The following is a 27,347-nucleotide window of genomic DNA, read 5'->3' on the forward strand; positions in this document are numbered from 1 at the left end:
TCTGCATCCTCATGTCGTTGATCATTGCCGATTCTTCCGCCTTTGGGGGCAATTTCCCACCCCTAGGACAAGAGAGTGCCCTGAACCTCTATCCGCTCCTCCGCCCTCTTTGACAAGGCCATTGGCAGAATGAGGCTGACTTCTTATGCCGGAAGTCTTCGGCCGCCAATGCTGATTATTTATCAAAATTTAAGCAGTGGCAGGCATCGAACCCGGGACCGAAGACGTTTTGATTATGAATCAAAGACGCTACCCCTAGACCACGGGTAGTGGGCGAAATCAAGGTAGCTTCACCCCGCACTTTACATGCAGCCGTGCGATTAGCACTCTTGAGAGAGGAGGCGAGCCGATTTATGGCCGTCTCCGCGCGGCAAAGCGAGCCCCGACGTGTCTTTTCGAACGACACTAAGTGTGGGCGCTGTAGCAGACAAGCACGTGTAGCAGAGCAGTGTCGCGTGCCATATTGTCATTGGTGCAGGAACATGGGTCACCAAAGTGTGCATTGTCCGAATAGTAGGCCACAACCGCCTGCAAATTCCAGGCGAAACGTAAACCAACCACAGAATTCGGGAAACGGCCACGGGGCAGGAAGTACCACCCCTCCCGGCCCCCGTTAAAAGTAGTCACCCCACCAGCTTATGAGGGAATCACGCAGGTGGCGAGCGTCGTTGTCGACGGTGTTGGAGGCCGCAAACCAATACGCGTGCTAATTCACACAGGCGCACAGATCAGCTTGGCATTTTTATTGAAGAGAGATAGAAGAACATTGCAACCGCCGCGGTACCATATCAGTGGTATTGGTCCCGGCATAGGTAAACCTGATGGCAGCTGTTGCGTTGAGTTCATGTTGGACTCCACAGAATGTGCTTTTATGATGGAGGTTGTACGGAACAGGCGCACGGATTACGACATCATCCTGGGAAGTGACTTTCTGCGTCATTTCCAAGGGGTTATTGACTATAGGTTAAATACCGTCCAATTAGGCGACAACGTGCACCGTTTTGGACGTGACTGCACGTTGCGGGCGAGCGGAGCTGGGAAAAAAGGATCCGTTTCCCAAGTTTTGGAGTCTTCCGTAACGATGCTAAAAGCCGATAATCCCGTCGAGTTACCAGAAGGCACAGGAATGATCCTTTGGGTGCCTGTCGGGATACGTGAATCTGAAGAGGTTCATTTCTTGGTAGATCCACTCTGCCAGAATGAAACTCTTGACCAGATGCAGGTCCACGTAAAACGTAGCCTGTGCAAAGCGCAGCAAGTACAGAAAGAAAACTGTGTACCCGTGTGTTTAGACAATTTTAGTCACAAGCAAGCTTTAATACCGTGTGGTACAGTATTAGCCAGCTTACAGGTTATCACAGAAGATGAGTTGCCAATGAAAACCCATTCTCTGAAAAAGAAAAAGAAAAAGAAAAAGACTGCTGCCGCCTCTCAACACCCTCGGACAATCACGTCACATCTGACAGATAAGTTTAAAGCTAAGCTTAGTCACCTACCATTGCGTGAACAAAAGCTAATAAATGAAGTATTGAATGAGTATTCATGGTTGTTTGAAGACAGGAAATATTTACCAGCAACAGATCTAATCCAACATGAGATTCCAACCGGAAATGCTAGGCCAACAGCTCAAAAAGGATACCGAATTCCCTACCATCTTCAGTCAGTGGTAGAGGAAACTATACAACATCAACTAGAAGCAGGAATAATACAACCCTCTTCTAGTGCGTGGTCTAGCCCAATTGTAGTCGTTCCAAAGAAATCTATAGACGGAGAAAAATCCTATCGCCTCTGTGTAGACATGCGAGCAGTAAACAAGGTTACTACCCCAGATCACTATCCATTACCCCGGATCCAAGACACACTCGATCGTCTGGGCAATTGCCGGTACTTTACAACATTAGACATGCGCAGTGGGTATCATCAAATTCCAATTGCTCCTCAAGGTCGAGCTAAGACAGCTTTTGTAGTTCCTGGAAGCTTATATGAATTCTTAAGGATGCCTTTCGGGCTTCACAACTCACACGCAAACCTTTCAGCGATTTGCAAATCTGCTATTACGTGGGTTGAAACCTACTATGTGGTTTGTGTATCTTGATGATATAATTATATTTTCAAAAGCCATTGCTGAATATGCTGAACATCTACGCAGTGTACTGTTGCGATTGCAAAATGATAGTTTAAGCTTAAAATTATAAAAATGTTCTTTTGTTCATTCACAAGTGCAGTATTTAGGTCACGTAATCAGTTCCAGCGGAGTCAAGCCAGATCCACGATTAACTGAAGCAGTAGACACTTTTCCTATTCCAACAAATTTAATGGAATTACAATCCTTCCTTGGTCTTGCAAATTATTACCGCCATTTTGTTAAAGATTATGCTACTATTACCAAACCTCTTACTAAATTGTTGAAAAAGGGTACTCCTTTTGTGTGGTCGGATGAATGTTCGACCGCCTTTTAAACAGTGAAAACTATTTTAACTAGTTTACCTCTACTTGTTCACCCAGACTTCACCGGACCTTTTATTTTATCTTGTGACGCATCTGATTTTGCTGTAGGATGTGTCCTAAGCCAAGAGCAAGATGGTGAGGAAAAACCCATTGGGTATGCCTCTCGTCAACTGAATAAAGCCCAAACTAATTACAGTATTACAGAAAAGGAATTGCTTACCCTTCTTTTTGGAATTAATTATTTTAGATGTTACCTTTATGGTCGCAAGTTTACAGTTCTTACCGATCACTATGCTCTGCAGTTGTTATTGAATCTTAAGGACCCTAGTAGCAAACTTATGCACTGGGCCATGAAATTGTCAGAATATGATTTTGAAGTTCGGCACAAGCCTGGTCGGTTGCATCATAATGCTGATGCGTTAAGCAGAAAAGTGCGTGTCATTCAGACAGATGAGGTATCAACTGAAGAGTTAAAAGAAGCATAGCAGGTGGACGTTCAGTGTCAAAGATACGCCACCTTGCCAGAATTTGAAGTAATAGACGACCTTTTGTATCGAAAAACTCCCCATGGAAATCGTTTGGTAATACCGGAATCCTTGCAGCAACGTATAATACGGCAATGCCATGATACAATCCAAGCATGTCACAGCGGAAAACGCGCTACGAACGCTCGAACTGCGACACGTTATTGGTGGCAATACCGACAACGTGACGTGGACAGGTATGTAAGATCTTGCCTGCCGTGTGCACAACGAGCACAAAATAGGCATCCGAGAGTGCTGCTGCAAACACTTCCTCAGGCATCTTCACCCTTCGAAATTCTTGCTTTAGATTTCCAAGGTCCTTTTCCACAGTCGCAACAAGTAAACAAATACATTTTGTCTGTTATTGATCACTTTTCACGTTATATAATTTGAGTTCCCCTCGCCGACATGACAGCTGAAACTGTGGCGAGAGAGTTTGTAAATCGTGTGATACTACCTTTTGGAAGTCCTGATGCCATTTTTACGGATCAAGGAACCAATTTCATGTCTGCTCTATTTGCTCAAGTTTGTAAATTGCTAAGAATCAAAAAATGGCCTACAACTCCCTTCCATCCTAAAGCCAACGGTCGCTTTGAACGCGTTCACCGTACAATTTGTAAGATGTTATCCTATTATGTTACAAAAACGCACGCTGATTGGGACAGATATGTACCGTATATCTCTTCTGCATACGACACCCGAATGCCGATGAATTCGCCGTTCGAAATAGACAAACTATCTTAGGGTGTAGAAATAAAGGAAGTAAAAGGTTTAGCCCGCCGGTTAAAGGCGATCTGGTATCAGGTAAAGAGGAATAATAATCAAAGCTACTAATAAACAGCTGCACAGGCAGAACAAAAATGCTGTTTTACTGACTTATCAGACTGGTGATTTAGTGTTACTACGAAACCTGACAATCAAAAAGGAACGAACTAAAAAGTTCTCTCCCCGCTTTGAAGGCCCATATCGTATTGTACGGTTGACCTCACCAGTCAATGCAGAACTGCAATTAACCGATCGTACGGTGATAGTGCACTTTGACCGCCTCCAACATTACCTCAGTTGGGCTGTGTCAGTAGAGGGACAAGTTTCGCGTCAAGACACGCTGCATTGTTGCCAAATTTATTCAAGATGGCGGTGATGACGTCTTCCAAGATGGTGGCATGTAGACTTGGCAACAGCGCATGACGTCATCCAAGATGGCGGATTTTGGCGGGAGAATAGTCCAATTGTGCTACGTCCAGTAACGTAACCTCAAAAAAATATGGCGGAAATTTCGAATTTTGGCGGGAAAATAGCCCAATTGTGCTACGTCCACTAACCTAAGCCTCCAGAAGAAAAAATGGCGGGAAGTTTGAATTACAACACAATAATGCATGCAGAGACCGTACTTGTCTTTCTATTACTACTGATTATCATTCATTAACATTCATAATTATCTATTATTGTTTATTATCATTTATTGTTATTGATTATCATTTATTATTATTGACCTGCCTCCACTAGAAAATTCCTTCCAAATTCAAATTCCAACACGATAATGGCTGCAGAACCTTACTTTCATTTATTATTATTCATTATTATTTATTGATATTGATTATCCTTCATTGTCATTTATTATCATTCATTATCATTTATTATTATAGGCCTACCTCCACTAGAAAATTGCGCCAAATTCAAATCCCAACACGATATTCTCTCGCAAACTGTACTTCCACGTATTATTATCATTTATTATTTATTCAAGATGTCCGATTTTCTCGGTGAGACAGCCATTCTCCTCACATCCATAACAAAAATCTATCACAAGTTAAAATCCCCAACACCATAATTGTTCACATGTATGAGCTTTCTCCATCAATTATCTTTTTGCACTGTTAGCCTATCATAATCGCGTCAAATAATAAACTGCACTTGTAGTAACGTAATTCATGTCCTTCGATTGTGCAGGGGGTAAAGGACCGAAGACTTTATTTCAAGCAGTATGGTCGTCACTTGTTCTCCAACACAGTCAGCACACACATCTTTGATATCGTAGTGCAGTCACCACGACGTCCGTGCTTCAACTGAATTAGTTCAAATCCTCGCCACCCCCTGGCCAGCACGCGGAGACACTGTCTACGCCTGTCACGTGAGGCGGCCGACCACTAGCGCGGGGGGCGATCCCAGCGATAGCTCCCACGTCGTAAACATGTTTTCGCTGGACACGCTGGAACTTGTCGAGTTTGACGTCACAGCGGCCCCTTGTCCGCTCACCACGTGCATTCGTTTCCCGCCAAAATGGTCTGCCTAGGTGCTCAATCACACAACGGTCAGCCGCTTCCCTGCAACACTTTCGGCGCCACGTTCAAACCTGTCGATGCCGACCGCTCACCGTCCACCACGTGTGCCTGTGCGAGCGAGAACGCAGTGCTACACCTTTGGTGGCAAAGTTTGCTCGACAGTGGAATCCGCCATGACTGTATAACAGCACGTTTGGACCGCACTAGAACACCCTCTAATTCACTCGCTCTCGCGCACGCTTAATAACTGTATAATCGCTGAGCCGCCGCCCCACTTATGTCACACACCCTCCATACACGCGACGGACATAGCCTTCTGTAAATACCTGGAAAATGACTCTTTATTTCAGACATTAGAGTCGTGCAGGTGTGACCCAACAGACTTCTCGATGCTGACACAGCGAAACTCCAGGGCGCAGCTGACGTACGCGCGGCCGGCTGAGCCCGCTCCCTGGCCCGCTGACGTCAAGCACACCCCCACGGCGAGCGCGCCAGGTGGGCGCCTGAGGGTCCCGCCACAAACGGTCGGCCGCGCCCGCGAGCACTTAACGCCGGACACGATGGAACCTGTCGACCGTCTTCCGTACAAAGGACACGTTTGGCGCCAGAGTTTGACCGACAGTGGAATCCACCGTGACTGTATAACAGCGCGTTTGCTCGTCGTGAGAACACTTGCTAATTCACTCTCACCACCCCGCTATATTAAATAATTCCATTTACAATTTCATATACATATTCAAACATGTTCAACTCCCTAATTTCAACTACTTTTCGAGGACCAGACCGCCACTTCCACCTCCTCCTAGGAACCAGCGCCAAGTTTGAAATCTGCCAGTAAACTAAGCTCACTTGCGCTTCCGCCACCAACCTAAGAAAATTGTTTCTGCCATCTTGAATAAATTTAGGAACAATGCAGCGTGTCTCGACGCAAACCTTGTCCCTCTACTTGTGTCACCAAAACAGGTCGCAGCCCCCGATCCGCCTGTGACACCTCCACCTCAAGTGGAACAAAGACGAAGGAAAAAACGGAGGAGATTACCTTTACAGCGTTGTCCAAGATACGCCTTGCGGAATCGACACCCTTATGCTTTGAGGTCACGTGATTAATGACGCCTATTTAGTGTTTTATGTTATGTTTCATTGCAGCTTAGTTTAAGTCATTTTCTCCAGGGTCTTGGAAGCAAGACGGGCCTGGCTACCACTGAGTTTCCAGCCATTCTCAATTGTCAATTTCCAGTCTTGTCATGTATTTTGCTCATTTTCATATGTATCATTATGTTTTATGATTTACAAGCAATGCTACGCATTAGACATGACGCAACTGACTGCCTTCAAACGCAACCATTACACTTGGTGTTGGCAGTACCACGGCCATTAACTCCGAATAATGTTCTTCAACGTCATCTATTGCCATCAATTTGGCAAACCAGTGTTGAAACTCCCTGACGAAAGATTCGTAACCCAAAGACTGGAAACTTGCACAGGTCGCACCAATACTTAAGAAACGCAGTAGGAGTAATCCATCAGTTTACAGGGCCACATTACCAACGTCTATTTGCAGCAGGATTTTGGAACATATATTGTGTTCGAACATTATGAATTATCTCGAAGAGAACGGTCTATTGACACACCGTCAACACAACTAGCTTTTATTCACACGAAGTATTGAGTGATATTGACAAGGGATTTCCGATTGATTTCGTCTTTCTAGAGTTCCAGAAGACATCTGACACTGTACCTCACAAGCGGCTTGTAGTCAAATTGCATGGTTATGGAATATCGTCACAGGCTGAACTGTGACTTGATTCGTGATTTCCTGTCACAGAGTTCACAATTCGTATTAATTCGCAATTGATCCTAAGTAATGAAAAGTGTGAGGTCATCCACATGAGTGCTAAACGGAATCGGTTAGACGATAAATCAGTCAAATCTAAAGGCCGGAAATTGAACTAAATACCTAGGAATCACCGCTACGAACAACATAAATTGGAAAGAACGCATAGGAAATATTGTGGGGAAGGAGAACCAAAGACTGCATTTCATTGGCTGAAGATGCAACAGATCTGCTAGAGAGACTGCCTACACTACGGTTGTCCGTCCTCTTCTACAATACTGCTGTGCAGTGTGGGATCATTACCAGGTAGAATTAACGGACTTCATCGAGAATGTTCACGGTAGAGCAGCACATTTTGTATTATCGAGAAATAGGGGAGGGAGTGTCACTGACATGATACAGAATTTGGGGCGGCCATATTTAAAACAAAGGCATGTTTCGTTGCGGCAGAACCTTATCACGAAATTTCGATTACTAACTTTCTCCTCCGAATGCGAAAGCATTTTTTTTTCGCCGACATCCACAGGGAGAAACGATCATCATCATAAAATAAGGAAATCAGGTCTCGCTCGGAAAGATACATCTGTTCGTTTCTTCCGCATTCTGTTTCAGACTGGAATAATAGAGGATTATTGTGAAAAATGGTTCGATGAACGCTTTGCCAAGCATGTAAGTGAGGTTTGCAAACTGTCCATGTAGATGTAAATTACGAGTTTACTACGAGTGATGTTGTAGTGGACTTTAAAAGACATGCATGGTGCTTTCACTTGCACGCGTGAACTGTGATAATTTGTTTCATGCATGTATGGTTTTTTATGTTGTTACTATCTTTTTTGCTAGCTCAATTTATTTGAAATATAGCTTATAACTATGTAATTAATCGCATGAGCTGCAATCGAATTTTATTGTATGTATGTATATTATCTGTCTTTTTTGTGATACATTCTTTGGTTTAGGATTGAACCTCATTGCCTTTAGATGTCGCCTCTAAGTAGCACCTGTGAGTCAGATATGACGTCGATCAAAGCCATAGAAAAATCTCTGGTGTGAGCATTCCGTGGTGTGCATGTTGTCAACATTAAGCTGAAATTGTCGCATGATCTCGGGATGCCGTCAAGTCTCGTCATGTAGAAACATTCCACAATGCATTTCAAGTGGCGGCATTCAGACAAGTCTTCAACAGACCGTCACGTCACGTCACGTCACGGCAGGTAACGGTTTCCAGGGAATGAAGTGTCGACGGTATCATCATCTGCTATCAGCGTAAGTTAACTCGTTGTATAGTAGTGGATATTGTGCTTTTGTAACTTCTTACTGTTCATTTTCTTATTGTGCTTTGATTTCGTGGCAAATTGTAAATGTTCGATGCCGACTTGGAGGTTTTTTGCACTGGATGTTCTCACAGAAGCAATGTGAGATATCTGAAAGCGAAAAATTATTTAGGTTTGGCAATAACAGAAGAGACGCCCACTCACCCATAACATAGAAATGTCGATGTTTTGAGGTGTTGTTTCACGCCCCAGCACTTCAGCAAACAAGACTGATCAAGAACACAAGTAATGAGGTTTGCTTTGGCCATGCATAACATTAGTTCCTCAATTGAAATACTATACTCTGACACGGACTAAGCGAATTGACGTTACATGACGTGACAGACAGTGTGAATACACGCTGACATGACGGTGCTGCGACGTGATGTCTGCTCATTTTGCTCATAAAAACTGCGAGATCAATTTATTGCAGGTATCAAATGCAAGTTGTTATGGTGTCTACAAAACGCCTGTCCCTAATACACAGCACATACGATTGGTTCTATCTGAACTAACGATTTGGCGACATTCAAAATTTATAGGACGTTTGACGCACAAACCTATGCCAACGCAAGAATACACAACCACTGTGGCAAGGTGTGTCGACAACAGTAAATAAATTCTGTGCGTGTGAATTCTCACTCTATGGTCAAAGCGGAGCGTGAAATCGAGCACTAGAATATGTTCATTTTTTTTTCTGTTTATTTATCATTAAATGAGGCATCTTTATCGATCTTGTGCCAATGTAATTCGCGTCCTTAACACCAGTGCAGTACTGTGAAGTTACCTTGGCTCCTCATCTCCCTAGAACTGAATTAGTAGACACTGCGCGAATTTGAGCTGCCGGTATGTTGACTCATGTCGCTGTCAACTTTGGCATTCAGGCCATAGGCCTGACACTGTAGTGATCTGCCACATATCGGTTACAACGCGAACTATTTTGATGGCAAACTTTCGCAATTTTCTGTACCATGGTATGTATGAAACATGGACATTTTTCTCATTTAAACCAGTAAAGATGTGGGTATTTCTTTCGGCATGATGTCATATTTTTGTGCTACAACAGGGTGCATACGTGGACATGGAAAAAAAATTCCCGGATTTCTCCCGGATTTCCCGGTTAAAAATACACTTTCTCCCGGGTGAAAACATGCTTATTCCCTGTTAACTGACAGTATATTTTCTCTCGGAACAGTATAACTTATCAGTCCTTTGAATGATTATGGTTTTATACACAGGCGTAGAATTTCCCGGCACTTTAGAAAACTAAACACGAGGAAAAAACACGTTTCGGAACGATCTTTGACGTGCAGCAACAAGTATCACAAAAGTATAAATTCGAATTCCACCAAACACCGCATGTTACTTTCCGAGCATTGAAATCGAGATTTCGATGCGCTTTTGTAAGCCAGTCACAGCTCATGTCACGTGATCTCGCCAGCCGATGACAGCGGGTATTCAGAGCTTAGGACACGTGATGTAGTCAGCCAATAGCAACAGCACTGTTAAGTAGCGCAAACACACAAACAGAAAAAGTTAATGGTTTAAATTAATATACATTGTGTTATTACAAGAAAAGCAAAGCTTCCTCATACAAAATTAGTCTCTAAGGTTAATAAGCTGCAAGAGAAGCTAAGCTTTCGCATATAATGTTGGTCTTTTGGCGTGTATTAGAATTTACGATATATCACACAAATGTGCCAGTAAAATTTCTGATAACGACATAAATGTCTGATCTTCTGGGCTCGAAATTCATCTAAATGGCTCGTTATCAAAGAGTTGATTTTTAAATCACAGTCAAACGCTCTGTGATTTAGGAAATTCATCGTACATTCTCGCACATAGTTCAACTTGCGTAAAAGGAAATGTGCTTTGATGGCAACCCTTATCAAACCACCATTCGGAATATTTTCCTGCGACCTGTTAGAAATAGGTTCGTTTCTGCAGTTGCCAGAGAGCGCCAGATGGCATTTGTCACCGCGCTTGCGCAGCTATGGTGACGTAAGGAGCCCATATGTTCATACGTGTAAAACATTAAAAGATCTTACATTATATCATAAAAGAAACAAGACACCAGAGGATACTACAAGAGCGTTGGAATTTCGTGACCCATACTAAAATGTGCACATTTAAAGTGCATATTCGTATGTCCAGATTCCCAGTGAAGTAGGCCACGACCTGATATTAAGCTTATCAACGTGGTTTTCGGGATGTAAATTTTCTTGGAGTACCAATACTGTGTTATCTCATGATTGGTTGTTTGTTATGGCATAGCGCCATACCTGCTAGAAGTTGAAAACGCGCACTTGAAATGCAGCGAACCAGTGTGTGGAATTAAACACTTCGTTTCAAACATATTGTCTGCATCAGCGGAAAAAATTAATAAAAGAAAATTTCCTTAGAAACCGACAAAAATAACTTCATTGTTGCGCAAGGTAATTACTGCTTGACTGTCAGGAAGGTGGAAATAAAATAAAATCTGCAACTAACAACACATTTTAGCCTTCCATAATTATGTGAATGTATTTTAATTCACTTGATGGCTCCCGGCCAGAGAAATCTGATTTGTTTTCATTTGACGTGAGAGCAGTAAACGAAGAGGAAACAGCAAAATCACTAAATGTAAACACGGGTCACGTGGAGACTACCCACTTCGTCTACATCTACATATACATTTATACTCCGCAAGCCACCCAACGGTGTGTGGCGGAGGGCACTTTACGTGCCAATGTCATTACCTCCCTTTCATGTTCCAGTCGCGTATGGTTCGCGGGAAGAACGACTGTCTGAAAGCCTCCGCGCGCACTCTAATCTCTCTGATTTTACATTCGTGATCTCCTCGGGAGGTATAAGTAGGGGGAAGCAATATATTCGATACCTCATCCAGAAACGCACCCTCACGAAACCTGGCGTGCAAGCTACACAGCGATGCAGAGCGCGTCTCGTGCAGAGTCTGCCACTTGAGTTTGCTAAACATCTCCGTAACGCTATCACGGTTACCAAATAATCCAGTGACGAAACGCGCCGCTCTTCTTTGGATCTTCTCTAGCTCCTCCGTCAACCCAATCTGGTACGGATCCCACACTGATGAACAGTACTCAAGTATAGGTCGAACGAGTGTTTTGTAAGCCACCTCCTTTGTTGATGGACTACATTTTCTAAGCACTCTCCCAATGAATCTCAACCTGGTACCCGCCTTACCAACAATTAATTTTATATGATCATTCCACTTCAAATCGTTCCGGACGCATACTTCCAGATATTTTACAGAAGTAACTGCTACCAGTGTTTGTTCCGCTATCATATAATCATACAATAAAGGATCGTTCTTTCTATGTATTCGCAATACATTACATTTGTCTATGTTAAGGGACAGTTGCCACTCCCTGCACCAAGTGCCTATCCGCTGCAGATCTTCCTGCATTACGCTACAATTTTCTAATGCTGCAACTTCTCTGTATACTACAGCATCATCCGCGAAAAGCCGCATGGAATTTCCGACACTTTCTACTAGGTCATTTATATATATTGTGAAAAGCAATGGTCCCATAACACTCCCCTGTGGCACGCCAGAGGTTACTTTAACGTCTGTAGACGTCTCTCCATTGATAACAACATGCTGTGTTCTGTTTGCTAAAAACTCTTCAATCCAGCCACACAGCTGGTCTGATATTCTGTAGGCTCTTACTTTGTTTATCAGGCGACAGTGCGGAACTGTATCGAATGCCTTCCGGAAGTCAAGAAAAATAGCATCTACCTGGGAGCCTGTATCTAATATTTTCTGGGTCTCATGAACAAATAAAGCGAGTTGGGTCTCACACGATCGCTGTTTCCGGAATCCATGTTGATTCCTACATAGTAGATACTGGGTTTCCAAAAACGACATGATACTCGAGCAAAAAACATGTTCTAAAATTCTACAACAGATCGACGTCAGAGATATAGGTCTATAGTTTTGCGCATCTGCTCGACGACCCTTCTTGAAGACTGGGACTACCTGTGCTCTTTTCCAATCATTTGGAACCTTCCGTTCCTCTAGAGGCTTGCGGTACACGGCTGTTAGAAGGGGGGCAAGTTCTTTCGCGTACTCTGTGTAGAATCGAATTGGTATCCCGTCAGGTCCAGTGGACTTTCCTCTATTGAGTGATTCCAGTTGCTTTATTATTCCTTGGACACTTATTTCGATGTCAGCCATTTTTTCGTGTGTGCGACGATTTAGAGAAGGAACTGCCGTGCGGTCTTCCTCTGTGAAACACCTACTACAACTCAGACTGCTCTGCGCATCAGGCCCGGGTTTACGATATTTCCGAACTGGAGCAATACCCCGCCACTCCCCGAGCGTTTGAGACAGGACGTCAAAAATTGAAAAAAAAGCGAATTTTCAAAAATATGTTCATTTTGTAGCGCTCAGCTTTCTGAAGAGTCTGAAAACATATGTGTTCGAGGAAATGTAAAACGTTATTTGGTCTAAGTGTGCCAAAGTGCAGTGCCTCGCCTCCTCACACAGAATTCTTCTATCGCACGTCACTGTACTTCGCTCTGTGGAATTGAAACATGTATATTTTGTATTTTGTAATGGATGCCATCAAACCATATTCAGAACAATGGAAATTAAAATGACCTTTGGTGCCTCTCCTGCTTACAGTCAGCCGGTTTGAAATCCTGTCCCTCTTTTTTATTAAAAAAAAAAAGAACTCTTCAGAAAATATGCACTCTTTATTCCCTATCAGCTACCAACTTGCTGCTTTGTGTGACATAAAATTAAATATAGGACACATAGACACAGTAAAGACATGAGACAAGCAAGACAATATACAGGGTGTCCAGAAAAGGACTCCTTGATTTCAAAATTAAATATCTCGAAAACAAAGATCGATAGAGGAATGCAGTAAACGGTATGTTTATTGTGAAACCTGTAAGAAGTTTATACAGCAGTTTGAAATACACTCCTGGAAATGGAAAAAAGAACACATTGACACCAGTGTGTCAGACCCACCATACTTGCTCCGGACACTGCGAGAGGGCTGTACAAGCAATGATCACACGCACGGCACAGCGGACACATCAGGAACCGCGGTGTTGGCCGTCGAATGGCGCTAGCTGTGCAGCATTTGTGCACCGCCGCCGTCAGTGTCAGCCAGTTTGCCGTGGCATACGGAGCTCCATCGCAGTCTTTAACACTGGTAGCATGCCGCGACAGCGTGGACGTGAACCGTATGTGCAGTTGACAGACTTTGAGCGAGGGCGTATAGTGGGCATGCAGGAGGCCGGGTGGACGTACCGCCGAATTGCTCAACACGTGGGGCGTGAGGTCTCCACAGTACATCGATGTTGTCGCCAGTGGTCGGCGGAAGGTGCACGTGCCCGTCGACCTGGGACCGGACCGCAGCGACGCACGGATGCATGCCAAGACCGTAGGATCCTACGCAGTGCCGTAGTGGACCGCACCGCCACTTCCCAGCAAATTAGGGACACTGTTGCTCCTGGGGTATCGGCGAGGACCATTCGCAACCGTCTCCATGAAGCTGGGCTACAGTCCCGCACACCGTTAGGCCGTCTTCCGCTCACGCCCCAACATCGTGCAGCCCACCTCCAGTGGTGTCGCGACAGGCGTGAATGGAGGGACGAATGGAGACGTGTCGTCTTCAGCGATGAGAGTCGCTTCTGCCTTGGTGCCAATGATGGTCGTATGCGTGTTTGGCGCCGTGCAGGTGAGCGCCACAATCAGGACTGCATACGACCGAGGCACACAGGGCCAACACCCGTCATCATGGTGTGGGGAGCGATCTCCTACACTGGCCGTACACCACTGGTGATCGACGAGGGGACACTGAATAGTGCACGGTACATCCAAACCGTCATCGAACCCATCGTTCTACCATTCCTAGACCGGCAAGGGAACTTGCTGTTCCAATAGGACAATGCACGTCCGCATGTATCCCGTGCCACCCAACGTGCTCTAGAAGGTGTAAGTCAACTACCCTGGCCAGCAAGATCTCCGGATCTGTCCCCCATTGAGCATGTTTGGGACTGGATGAAGCGTCGTCTCACGCGGTCTGCACGTCCAGCACGAACGCTGGTCCAACTGAGGCGCCAGGTGGAAATGGCATGGCAAGCCGTTCCACAGGACTACATCCAGCATCTCTACGATCGTCTCCATGGTAGAATAGCAGCCTGCATTGCTGCGAAAGGTGGATATACACTGTACTAGTGCCGACATTGTGCATGCTCTGTTGCCTGTGTCTATGTGCCTGTGGTTCTGTTAGTGTGATCATGTGATGTATCTGACCGCAGGAATGTGTCAATAAAGTTTCCCCTTCATGGGACAATGAATTCACGGTGTTCTTATTTCAATTTCCAGGAGTGTAATAGTTACAAAAGCTGCTAACAGATGGCGCTGTAATCGCCATACGTAATGCCTAGTATAAATAGTGATCTGAAGCCCAGAGCGATCAGTTCCACTATTGAAACGTGAAAGGAGGTTAGCGTACCGAAGGAAGAGATTAAAACCATGTACTCCATTGAACAACGCGTTTTTGTGGTGCTAGAGTACCACAGGTTAGAAGAGAGTCCTAGACATGACATGACGCAACAAGGCGAAGTTCTCAAGCACGATTTAATGTTCCAAAAGGATCCGATGCGAAAACCATTCGTACGCTCTTCGCAAAATTTCAACGAACAGGCAGCGTAACTGATGATCTAGTGGGGCATGTTGGCCGCAAGCAAACCGCAGTTACGCCTGAAAATATCGCCACAGTTTCTGGAATTATTCAGCGAAATCCAATGTCATCCGTCCGTAGAATTGCATCTGAGACTGGTTTGAAGCGTTCCAGCACGCAGAAAATACTGAGAAAGAGCCTACACATGTTTCCATTCAAAATTCAAACGCACCAGGCCATACCCGTACGAGCTGTGCAACAAAGGGTTGTCTTTGCTAATCAGATGCTCACAATGATTGATAGTGAAGGATTTGATGTTGGGCTGCATTTGGTTTACAGATGAATGGATACGTGTATAAGCAGAACTGGCGATTCTGGGATTCCGAAAAGCCATATTGGTGTGAAGCGAAACCCCTGTATTCTCCTAAAGTTACTGTGTGGGCTGCAGTATGCAGCAGAGGCATTACTGGCCCTTTTTTCATTCGAGAAACGGTCACTGGTGCACGTTACGTTGCAATTTTGGAACAATTTGTCGGCACACAGCAAGCCTTAGAGGATCGACCAGGTCCTGAATGGTTTATGCAAGATGGAGCCCGACCACATTGGACCGACCAAGTGTTTCGCTTTCTCGAGGAATACTTCGGGAATCGAGTCATTGCTTTGGAATATCTCAAATTTACTGCTGCAGGCATGGATTGGCCTCCATATTCGCCGGATTTGACTCCCTGTGACTTTTTTTGTGGGGCACAGTGAAAGACAGGGTCTACCCGAAGCATCCCGCCACGCTGGACGAGCTCGAATCGGCGATCTCTGTGGCATGTGAATCCATTTCGGTTGAGACACTACGAAATGTGATGGCGAATTTCATTCTTTGTTTGCGCCACCTCTGTAGTGCCAATGGCGAACATTTTGAAAACATTGTGATGTGATTGTTTGCAAAGATTGTTTTCATACGATTATTTCATTTATGTATGCTGATATGAGCTGTACAGCGTGCAGCGCCATCTGTTAGCAGCTTTTGTAACTATTATTTCAAACTGCTGTATAAACTTCTTACAGCTTTCACAATAAACATACCGTTGACTGCATTCCTCTGTCGATCTTTGTTTTCGAGATATTTAATTTTGAAATCAGGGAGTCCTTTTCTGGACACCCTGTACAATCCTTAGCCCCTAGAATTTTTTTCTCTCTAATCTTGCTACAGCTTTATATGGCGTGCTTTCCTTTCTGCGAAAGTTCGTCAAACGTTTTGCTACATGAAAAATTGAAATGTTGCTGTCTAATACTGAAAAAGCTGTTAAAACAAATAGGGCCCAAGACAGGTGTGGTTTCCCGATCTAATTACGTCTATTTTCTCACGGCAACAATTGTAACATACACTAAATAAACGTGACTGTTTTGGCACAAACGGTCTTTTTGTAACGACAGAATATATTTCACAAAGTACCAGTATCAAATGCCTATTAGGCCTACTACAAGCAAAAAGCTTTACGTTAGGGGATAGTTTCACACTTCATTCATACGCTCCAGTTTCTCAAACATGATCGAAAAGTAGTAGTACGGAATTTTTATACAAACTTGGAATCGTCATATTGTTCCATAATTTGTGTGGTGTCCCCGTTTCTTCTCCTTCCTCGTTCTAATAAACAGGCTTCTTATCACTAATTCTGTAACTATTCCTGCCAATGTCAAAGCTTATTCACAGGTTAACTTCACTAACTCTGCTACAATCATCGGTTTAGTTATTCACGATTATTCTCTGGTTAGGCTTTGTTACATGTTCGTACAACGCGTTTTCCGCACTTCTTCCAGAGTAGAACTTAAAGCGGCTGCTAGCTGGACACTGTGCGACTGGCCCTTACTAGTACAGCGATCTGGCCAAACATTTTCCGTCAAAATTTCATTTTCTTGGATACACCGAGAAGGGAATATGTAATCTTTATTACCTGTTATTCGTTTATTTCCACTTCTGTAGTCTGAATCTATGGATTTCGCTAGTAATTATAACAACCCTCATCATTCGCAAACCCAATCAACAAGACAATCAGACAGCGGTTGGCATTCAGCCATCCGGCTCTCCTCCGGTCAGCTGGTATAGCCGCTTTTGTCTGTAGGAAAGTTTGTTTCTACACGCGATGAGGATTCCCCTGGCAGGTACATCACGTACACTATGCACGCATTCACAAATCAACTTATGATTCATTCAGAAATCAACTTATAAAGTGTTGGAAAACCGACAGGGATGCGTTTCAAAGTCATATGAATAATCGATAGACGTAAGTGCGCTGGATGCTAGTCGCTTTGTGAAACAACGTTTTTTCCCCCCTCAAGAATATGAATTTGCCCACACCCCTCCCCTACCTAGATCTGGACCTGCTGCGGATGCATGAATCTGGCAACTTGGGCGCTCCAGTAAAATTTTTCCCGGTAGCATCTAGCTGCTTGCTGCAACTGCTTACACAGCCAACAGCCACATTTCAGTAGCCAGCAGCGGGACAAGGTACTACTCAACTGCGCATGCGCTTGATCCCGCTCGTAACTGCTAAAACGAATCTAAACAGTTGTGACGTCACGCTCATCGGAGGCAATTTGTTGTTACGAAGCATCACATCGTCTTCCTAAAGCCTTTGACTCATTTTGCTGTTGGTAGACGCTTGTTTGAGCACTGTGTTTTGTTGCTGTATATGGCGCATTTCCTTTGCAATTTATGTTTTATTTTCGTTTTTTCTCTCGTTCATGTCTTATTGCTGCAGTATTATATGTAGCAGTGGGATACAGTAATATCCTTTGTTAGAGTATCAGTTCTTACCAGTCAAAATTACAAAAATTTAACTGAAAACAAAAACAATGAAAAATTCCCGGAATTCTAAAAAATTCCCGGGTTTTTTCCGGTTTTCTCCCGGATGAAAAAATTCCCGGATCTCCCGGTTTGTATACACCCTGTACAAACATACTTTTTACACCTTGTGCTCACAGATAACACTGCCCTTCCACAGATGTATTTATAAATGTATTCGCAGATAACATAGTTCTTCCAAAGATGTTTGATTTTGTGTACCTATGATCTTCCTGTGGACTTGGATTGTCCAACATAGACATGTTATTCATCTTTGGCCATGTCAACCAGTTTCTTCCATAGTATATTTTCAGATCAGATTCATTACACATGTAACTACTGTACTGATGTTCATTCTGTGGCTCGATTGTTTAATGACTGGAAACCATATTTGCTACCTGTCTGTCGTTGACTTAGACCATTAAGCACTTTCTTGATGCTGGAACATCTATTTTAGATCTTGACGATGCCTTCACATACACTGTGTGGTCAAAAGTATCGGGACACCTGGCTGAAAATGACTTACAAGTTCGTGGCGCCCCCCATCAGCAATGCTGGAATGCAATGTTGTGTTCGATTTGTTATCATCCAGAACTCCAAATGGATTACACGCCCTGTGTTTAAAGTACTTTAATCACCACATGGGTTCGCAGTAACTTTGAAAATTAAATTTCAAATGGTCTTCGGAAATCGTAAATTAAAAAACAGGAGAAAAGTTGTGCATAATTCGGGCTAAGCTTGGCAGCACTTACTCAGTCGTATTCCATGCTAAACTCCAGCCTGACAGAGATCTCGTTCAGACGCCGACTTCAGCTCTCCAGGCTGGAGTGAGAGCGGCACTGTTGCAGGGACGTCGCTGATGAGGAAAACTTAAGAGGAAAAGGGGTTGATTTCGGAGTCGCAAAGTGGAAGGAGTGAAGATTAAAGAGAAAGGAAACAGGAATAAACACGGAAACACTATCTTAATAGAACGTTTCTGGCGAGTGGCAACCCAGTATTGGACCCTGTTAATCGAAAAGGACCGAAATAACTCTTGGCCCCACCCGATTCTGCCGAAAGCCCGCAGAAATTGACAGGTATACGGTATTAACGTCGTAGAAAAACAGTACATTGCCTCCTGTGGGGTAAACGTTCGTCACAAGTAGTGCTGCTGTGTTTGGGATACACTTGTACATTTCTATTTGCAGCTTCAGAGTGAATAATGTAACAGTTTCTGAAACAACCTGCTGGACACCCAGTACTTACCGCCGACCAGAGCGAAAACTTTCTGAGCCGAATTACCTCTCTAAGTGTGCGTCATCATGGTTTGGTGCAACTTACAGAAAGGCGACCTTCGATCGTATGAATAAAGCGGAGAATGTACTTTATACTCGAAATTGTGGAGAACATTCTCAGGTTCGCACGAATAAAGCGAGACGGAGAATATGCTTCACCCGAGAAATTTCTGAGCTTGAGTAAATGAGTCGGGGGAGTCGGTAAAAGCAAACATCATCCTCCGATTTCGTATGAATAAAAGTAGAGGACCGAATCAGAACCGAGAACATTCACCGTTTTTTGAAGTGTGCTCTGTAGCGTAACATCGAGTTGAGTAAGTTCTGTTGACGTTAAGGAGCTTCCGTCTGTAACGCCGCTACATGAGGGCCACAGAAGCTCTTGTTCAGAATGCAGTCTGCCACTTTGGTCACACATGCACGCACGGGTATGCCAAGTCTAATTGTATCACAGCAGACAGGGGAATGAATGTTCCAAATGTGGTCTGCTTCGAAAGCGTCTACAGAGACGCAAAAGTGTACTTTTTGAAAGTGATGTATATTTCCACTACTGGATGCATGTCTCACGCGATTTAGTATAATTCCCTGAGAGATGGTAGTTTGTTCTGTAAGAGCAGCAAGTGAGGTGTGTGGGAGAGAAATGACTTTAGGTGGATCTTCAATTGTCTTTATTTGAAGGTGAGCTGACAAGACGGCTGCAGATGGTGTGAGCATGATGTGGTGTGAGTACTGCTACCAGTGTGACATTACAGTTAAACACGAAAAGTACTTGTGCGGTGCACGCACAGAACTGAATTCAATGTGAAGTGAAGATACATTCTAAGTGAACAGCTTATATGGCAGTAATTTGAGTATGGCGCAGTTCGCAGTGATGTAATGTAGCAACATAGACACTGCTAGCAAATAGTTTGCAGTAATTAGGTAATGTAGCGGACTGGTGGGAAGAAGTGACGTTATTGCAGCTGGGTGACATGTTACACAACATCCGCTATTCTCGGATTTGTCTCTCGGAAGAGATTGGGTGTTTACGTTTCGAAATACAGGCGGTTGTGAGAGACGTTGGCTGTATGCTTGTAAGCTGTTTGAATATTGTATGTGGGACGAGAAACGCAAGACAGAGAGGGAGAGAGAAGTGAAGTTTATGAATGATGGAGTATTTGTCAATTGTTGCTGAGCTTTTGCAGAAATTGCTTGTGAAATGTTTTACAGAGTGAATTCTCAAAAGGAAGGTTTGTCACGTTTGTTTACAGATATCTCCTGTTGTTGCAGTAGTTGTGGTGTTACTGGTGAAATTGTGTGGACTGCAAAAGGTACAAATGAATAGAGAAAGTGATCTTTTTTTCAATTTTTTATTTTAAAATTATGTAGAATGAAGTATATGATGTCATTTCCTCTAGTGGCACGTATTAACGCTGTGTTAGCATCTCTATGAGATGGTGTTGGTTTTGCTGCCTGGCGTAGTCCAGGGGGGTGTCCGCATCTTCATCCGTCTTCCCCCTGTCGGCTCCGGCCTGCAGCAACGCAGCCGCCGCTTCTGTGTGGCCATTCCGTGCCGCCCAGTGCAGCGGCGTCCGCCACCACTGATCCCTGGCGTTGGGGTCGGACGCCGCAGAGAGCAGCAGCCGCACCACAGCCGCGTGGCCTCTCAGTGCAGCCCAGTGCAGGGCGGTCTCTCCGTCCACGTCCCTCGCCACCACGTCCGCCCCAGCCGCCAGCAATAGCCGCACCTCCTCCACCGCCCCTTTCTTAGCCGCCTCTCTCAGTTTCCTGCTTCGCTCTGCCCCAGAAAGGCTCCTGCACAAAACATCGACACACTTACTCTCTACTATCGAGACACACACACCAAATGAAAGAAACTGTAACAGCCACAAAACTGTCGAAACAATTCGGAATACACTTCTTCCGAGCGACAAGTCACAAATCTAGAAATCTCGCTTCTGCGATACGGGTTAACCAGCGTATTACAGACAGATCCACAGCACTAGCCCATAATCAAAAACTTCAGCTATCTCCCATTAAAAATAGGTGCACTCCATCTCCTAATAAATTCATTTGGTTTTCCTCATAATTCACTCCACAGATCCGCCTCCTTTCACCTCGGCATGCAGTTGCTACCCAATCCTTCATCTACATTCAAACACACCCCTAAAACTACCTTCTCTGCATACCAATTCCTTCTTTCACTTACGAAGAAAACACTAGAAACTAAACGCATCTATCTGTAAGTACTGAAATACAATTTCCTCACCAGACAGCCAAGTCATTCAGACCAGTAACACGGAAATTTTCTGAAATACCGACAAAAAATATAAAAGTCACTGCTTCGTACACAATAAGTTGGTCGACATCTTTCAAATACAACAAGGGCACCAGGTCGACTCTCCCTGACACACACACACACACACACACACACACACACACACACACACACCTTCTACACAGTCCTCCTTAGGCATTTTCCACTTCTTGTCAATAATTTGTTAAACATTCATATTTCCTTTTGCCTGCTTTATTTGCTGAATTTTTATAGTTTCTTCTTTTAACAGTTGAACTCAGTATCTCCTGCATTAACCAAGGATTTCTATTTGGCCCTGTTTTTACCTATTTGATCTTTTTCTACTTTCTCTGAAAGCTACCGATTCGTCCCCCAAAACTTTATTCTTTGTTTGTCATTGTCCTAGTTTGTTATTGTGTGTGCTGTAAGTCCATTGCTTCCTTCTCTAACAGTAAGTTTCTCACTTTTTTCGTTGTAACATGACCTGTTGTGTTTGCGTCATAAACATTTCCCCACTTCTTACCTTTCCAAGTCTTGAATCTCATCCTGGCGTTCTATTGTTTTCTCCTTTGTTTCACGTTCTCTGTGGAGCATACTGCTTTTGATATCAGCATGTGCTGCATAATTAATACTATTATCCTGGATACCAAGTATACAATTCGACACTATCGATGTTTTCAGTGTGCATGTGCCACATGTAGGTGTGTGTCATCTTATATTGAGCGTTTTTAAAATTTTCTTTACTTGTAAGTATGTACTTCCTGTGCCAAATTACGCGTTATTACCCGCATGACTTGTATGCACGAAAATTGAAAAATTTCTGTTTGTTGCCTGCTCCTGATATAATTTCAACACTAATTCTCTGTGTCTTCCATGACTGCCAGTCGAAATGGGTGTGCTTCTGTTGCCTGCCTGAGGTGCAGGAGGGTTTTAAATGTTCAATGGATTCCAAAGTCGATATCTGCAGCTGATTATCTTGGTCAATCAAAGCAGGAAGTACTTTAATCTCTATACAGGAGGGAATCAACATCTACATGGTTACTCTGCAATCCACACTGAAGTGCCTGGCAGAGGGTTCAATGAACCATTTTCATACTTCTGCTCAACCATTCCACTGTCATATGGTGTGTGGGAAAAAGAACACCTCAATCTTTCCATTGGAGCTCTGATTTCTCTTATTTTATTATGTTGATTATTTCGCCCTACATAGGTGGATGTCAACAAAATCTTTTCCATCGGAAGAGAAAACTGGCAATTTAAATTTCGTTAACAGATCTCGCCGCAAAGAAAACCGCCTTTGTTTTAGTGACTGCCACACCAACTCGCGTATCATATCAGTGACACACTCACCCATATTGCGCGATAATACTAAACGAACTGCCCTTCTTTGCACTTTTTAGCTGTCCTCCGCCAATCATACCTGGTAAGGATCCCACACCGTGCAGCAATATTCCACCAGAGGACATACAAGTGTAATGTAGGCTCTCTTTGGTAGGTTTGTCGCATCTTCTAAGTTTCTGCCAATAAAGCGCAGTCTTTGTTTCGCCTTTCCCACAATATTATCTATGTGGTCATTACAATTTAAGTTGCTCGTAATTGTAATCCCTAGGTATTTAGTCGAATTGACAGCCCTTAAATTTGTGTGATTTATCGTGTACCCAAAATTTAGCGGATTTCTCTTAGGACCCATGTCGATGACCCCCCACTTTTCTTTGTTTGGTGCCAATTGCCACTTCCCGCATCATAAGGAAAATCACCCGTGCGGCTTTATTCAGCTCAGCTCGTGTAGCCCCGTCCCCTTTTGTCTGCAGGAAAGTTTATTTCCAGATGCGACGAGGAGTCCCCTGGCAGGTACATCACGTACACTATGCACGCATTCAAAAATCAACTTATGATTCATTCAGAAATCAACTTAGAATGTGATCAAAAATGGTCAAAAAGCAACAGGGATGAGCTTCAAACTCTTTTGAATAATCGATACACCAATGTGCTCTAGATGCTAGGTGCTTTGTGAAACAAGGTTATTTTTCCTCAACACTACAAATTTGCCCCCCCCCCCCCTCGCCACCGAAATTGCCGCCTGGTTCAGATACTCCGGTTTGCTGCGTACAGAACCAACAGCGACATTCCTGTTTCCAGAAGCAGGAGAAGGTACTACTCAGACGCGACTCAACTGTGCATGCGCGATTCCGCTCGTAACTGCTTAAATGAATCTGATGTAAACAGTTGTGACGTCACACTGATCGGAGGTAATTTGTTGTTACGAAGCACTGCATTGTCTTCCTACAGCCTTTCACACGTTTTGCTGTTGGCAGACGCTTGTATGAGCACCGCGTGTTTTTGTTTACATATGAAGCATTTCCTTTGGAATTTAAATTTCATTCCCTCGTTCATATTTTGTTGCTGCAGTCAGCAGTAGCGGGATACAGTAATGTCCTTTGTTAGAGTATCGGTTATTACCAGTCAAAATGACAAAAAATTAACTGAAAACTAAATCAATGAAAAACTCCAGGGATTATAGAAAATTCCCCTGTTTTTCCCGGTTTTCTTGCGGATGAAAAAATTCCTGGGGCTATCCCGGATCTTCCGGCCGTATACACCATGTAATAGTCTCTTGTTAGGAATGGTATCAAAACCCTTCTGGAAATCTAGGAATATGGAATCGATCTTAGATCCCTTGTCGAGAGCACTCATTACTTCATGGGAATAAATAGCTAGCTGTGTTGCACAATAACGATATTTTCTGAATCCGTGTTGGTTATGTATCAATAAGTCACTTTCTTCAAGAAGAGTCATAATGTTCGAGTACAGTATATTCTCCAAAATCCTACTGCAAATTGAGGTCAGTAATATGTGTCTAATTAAATAGGTTACTCCTATTTCCTTTCTTGAGTATTGGTGTGACCTGTGCTACTTTCCAGTCTTTAGGAACAGACCTTCTGTCAAGTGAACGGTTGTATATGATTGCTAAGAAAGGCACTATTGTGTCTGCATACTCTGAAAGGAACCTAATTCGTATTCCATCTGGACCACAAGACTTGCCTTTCTTAAGTGATTTGAGTTGCTTCACAACACCTAAAATATGTACTTTTATGTCACTCATGGTAACAGCTGTTCTGGTTTCGAATTCTTGAATAGTTACTTTGCCTTTTTTCGTGAAGGAATTTAGGAAAACTGTATTTAGTAACTCCGCTGTAGTGGCACCATCATCATTGTGGAAACTCTGCTGTTGGTTATGTATATATATATTTTCAGTAGGACCAACTATCTTTGCCCACGTCGGTTGCTATTTTCTAAAAATAAAAGTTAACTATACCATGAAATTAGGCAAAACTTCTCCTCCGTGAATCAAATCCACTACTCATCACACCTGGTGACCATCATCCATCAGTTGCAGGAGTTTGTTTACGAGTGACGAGCCATACAGTGCTGTACGCATCTCCACTCAGCCACACCCACTGCATTTCTCACTTCTCGAGAGCAGATACCTCAACGATTAGACCAGCTGAGTGTGTTTGCTGGCGTAGATGGAATTACCATTGTCGATGATGTTTTTTACCCATGATTTGCTAACACTACCACCAGAGGTTCTCATGTACATCCTCTGCAGTAGGGTATCATCCACCGATTCGATTTCCCTTTTGCTACTCTTCCCACAAGTCCCCCGGGATAAAATCTAGTGGAAGTGTCGATGAGACACTGAGTCAGAAGTGGAGGTGTGCTCAGGCAGCCTACTGGTCAAGGAGACTGCGTGCAATAAGCAGCAAATCTGGGTTCCTGTTCCAGTGCGGCACAGATTTCCAATAGTCACTACAGATGTAACTGACCAGGGAACCATTTAAGGAATATTCGAATTACATTTTAAGACATACCCAAAACAAGCTGTATCCTCATTCCAGTACTAAATGACTTTTTGTCATTACTTCTATTTCTGTTTAACTTATTTTCGCCATTTCTTCCTGAGTGTCTTCAATATCTTATATCTACAACCATTCACATAAGTTTTGTTTGGAATTGTGTGAAAAATCCCGTTTCCACACCCAATTAATTCAGAATCAATTTGTAAGACACACAAACATCACTCAAAACAAAATCTAGATTCAACACATCAATATATAAAGAATCTTTGGGAATGGGTATGATTTGTATGGGACACTTCCTACGTAACTACAGCTGAGTGACTCTGAACTGAACGTAATTCTCACTGCAAATACAGAGAACGAGAAATCTTCTGCATATGTGCTCAATCTTCAAAATATCATAGCCAAAAAAGTGAGAAAGGAGTAATGTTTAATGGCAACTGTAACCTCTATCCAAAAACTGAAGGAATCTGTATTTTATTTCATTTACTACATCGGCTGGTTAATGCCAAAATAAGCAGTACTATGAGGGTAAGACTTGGGCATGTGTGGCAACACAACTCACCGGAAGCGAGAGACGGCTGCGTCATCGGGTGGAGGGGTGTGTCGGGCAGACGTGGGAGGCGCAGCTGCAGGAGGAGTCCGGCTGTGGCCGCTGTGGGGTTGACTGTCAGAGTTGGGGGTGGACCCGCCCCCTGTGGCGGTCGGCGAGCTGCACAGAGAAACACTGTGTGGGTGGGCGCGTTCACACAGGGGCTCACTGCAGGCGGTACAGCTGAGGGACTGTCCACCGGGGCAACGGAACACTCAGTGCCAACAACACCAGCCTGTCACTTAACGTGACTGTGCCACCAATTAACTGGTCTTTTTCTGCACTGCTTCTGCTATGTTCCCCACTGGCGTAGCTTAAGATGCAAAACAACAAATTGTTCAAAACGAAGCAAAAACCAAATCCCAAACATAAGGGCCAACAATTTTGCTGCCCTGACAGAACAACTATCAGACAGAATTTAGAAGCAGTTAAAGTCAACTGGCCGCTACTTTTGGTTGTGAGGTAATTTGAAAACTGATATGGATGCTGAATTATATCACTGGAAGGAGAGAGAGAGAGAGAGAGAGAGAGAGAGAGAGAGAGAGAGAGAGAGAGAAACAAACTGATAAGTTGGGCTATCAACTTACTGTTGAAACTATACGGTCATGGATATGCAGCCGCTGTTTGATGTGAAGCCCGAGGGAATGACGAAGATGGACAAGAATTACAAGAGCTATGCTATAAAAGTTATCAAGAGTATATTCAAAATCTGCATTTGAGTAAAGCAAATAGAACTGTATATATGCATGTAATGTCTCCACAATTCGATTCATTGAAAAGACAGCAGTGGTGATGTGCTTCTAGAACAACAATTTTCGTGTTAAGCAGTTTGCAGTAGACAACCATTAAAAGAAAAAATGGATTAGGCCGTGTATGCAATTTTATCTGATGGACAATGGTTCCCACTTGTGAAGTAACCTGTAGTCTATTGAATATGGATTTAAAAACAGTTGAAAAGGAAATAAATAGACTTGTATCGAGTAAATGTATCTAAGAGACAGAGGCAACAAATGATAGCTGGATGAAAACGTCACATCAATACTGATGTTGTGGGAGATATGTCCTACACCTGTAGGTGGACAGCGAATATAATCTGCTGTATCCCAGTAGCAGGAAAACTCATAGGATTCCGTGGACGACCTCTGGTAACGCCACAGGGAACTTCAAACACGACAGGGAGGGGGGCGGGGGGCAGAGATTTCCTGTCTGTTTTGTAAAAGGGAACGCACGGAAAATATTCAGGGCGATAGCTGAACAGAGACGAGAAGGAAATGTGATTGTAAGGCACAGCATTGAGTGTGACAATGTTATTGTGCTGGCTGGATTATTCTCTTCTTGTTTGCCCCCAGTGTGCATGACTAGCCCCAGCGCTCATAGCTCCTGCTTTACTGGATATCTCAGGGAGTCTTACCCTGCTCTTTGGGGCCAGTCACTTAGGGGTAGCGTCTTTTTTAGT

General features: G+C 43.7%; 1 protein-coding gene across 2 annotated transcripts in view; it reads right to left on the reverse strand.

The window, feature by feature from the left end:
- Positions 1-20,449: 20,449 nt before the first annotated feature.
- The window catches only part of LOC124720328 (TD and POZ domain-containing protein 1-like), an 89,287-nt gene continuing 82,389 nt past the window's right edge, over positions 20,450-27,347 (reverse strand). Inside the window, exons 3-4 of one of the 2 annotated variants that reach the window (XM_047245638.1) lie at positions 25,865-26,011; positions 20,450-20,958 (exon numbers count right to left, since the gene is read on the reverse strand). In XM_047245638.1, the coding sequence (XP_047101594.1) occupies positions 20,571-20,958; positions 25,865-26,011 (535 nt within the window). In that variant the 3' untranslated portion in view covers positions 20,450-20,570. The remainder of the gene's footprint in view (positions 20,959-25,864; positions 26,012-27,347) is intronic. The other variant, XM_047245639.1, reaches the window with a different exon arrangement.

This window comes from Schistocerca piceifrons, chromosome 11 (assembly GCF_021461385.2).
Source record: "Schistocerca piceifrons isolate TAMUIC-IGC-003096 chromosome 11, iqSchPice1.1, whole genome shotgun sequence".
In the NCBI taxonomy this organism is placed as follows: domain Eukaryota; kingdom Metazoa; phylum Arthropoda; class Insecta; order Orthoptera; family Acrididae; genus Schistocerca; species Schistocerca piceifrons.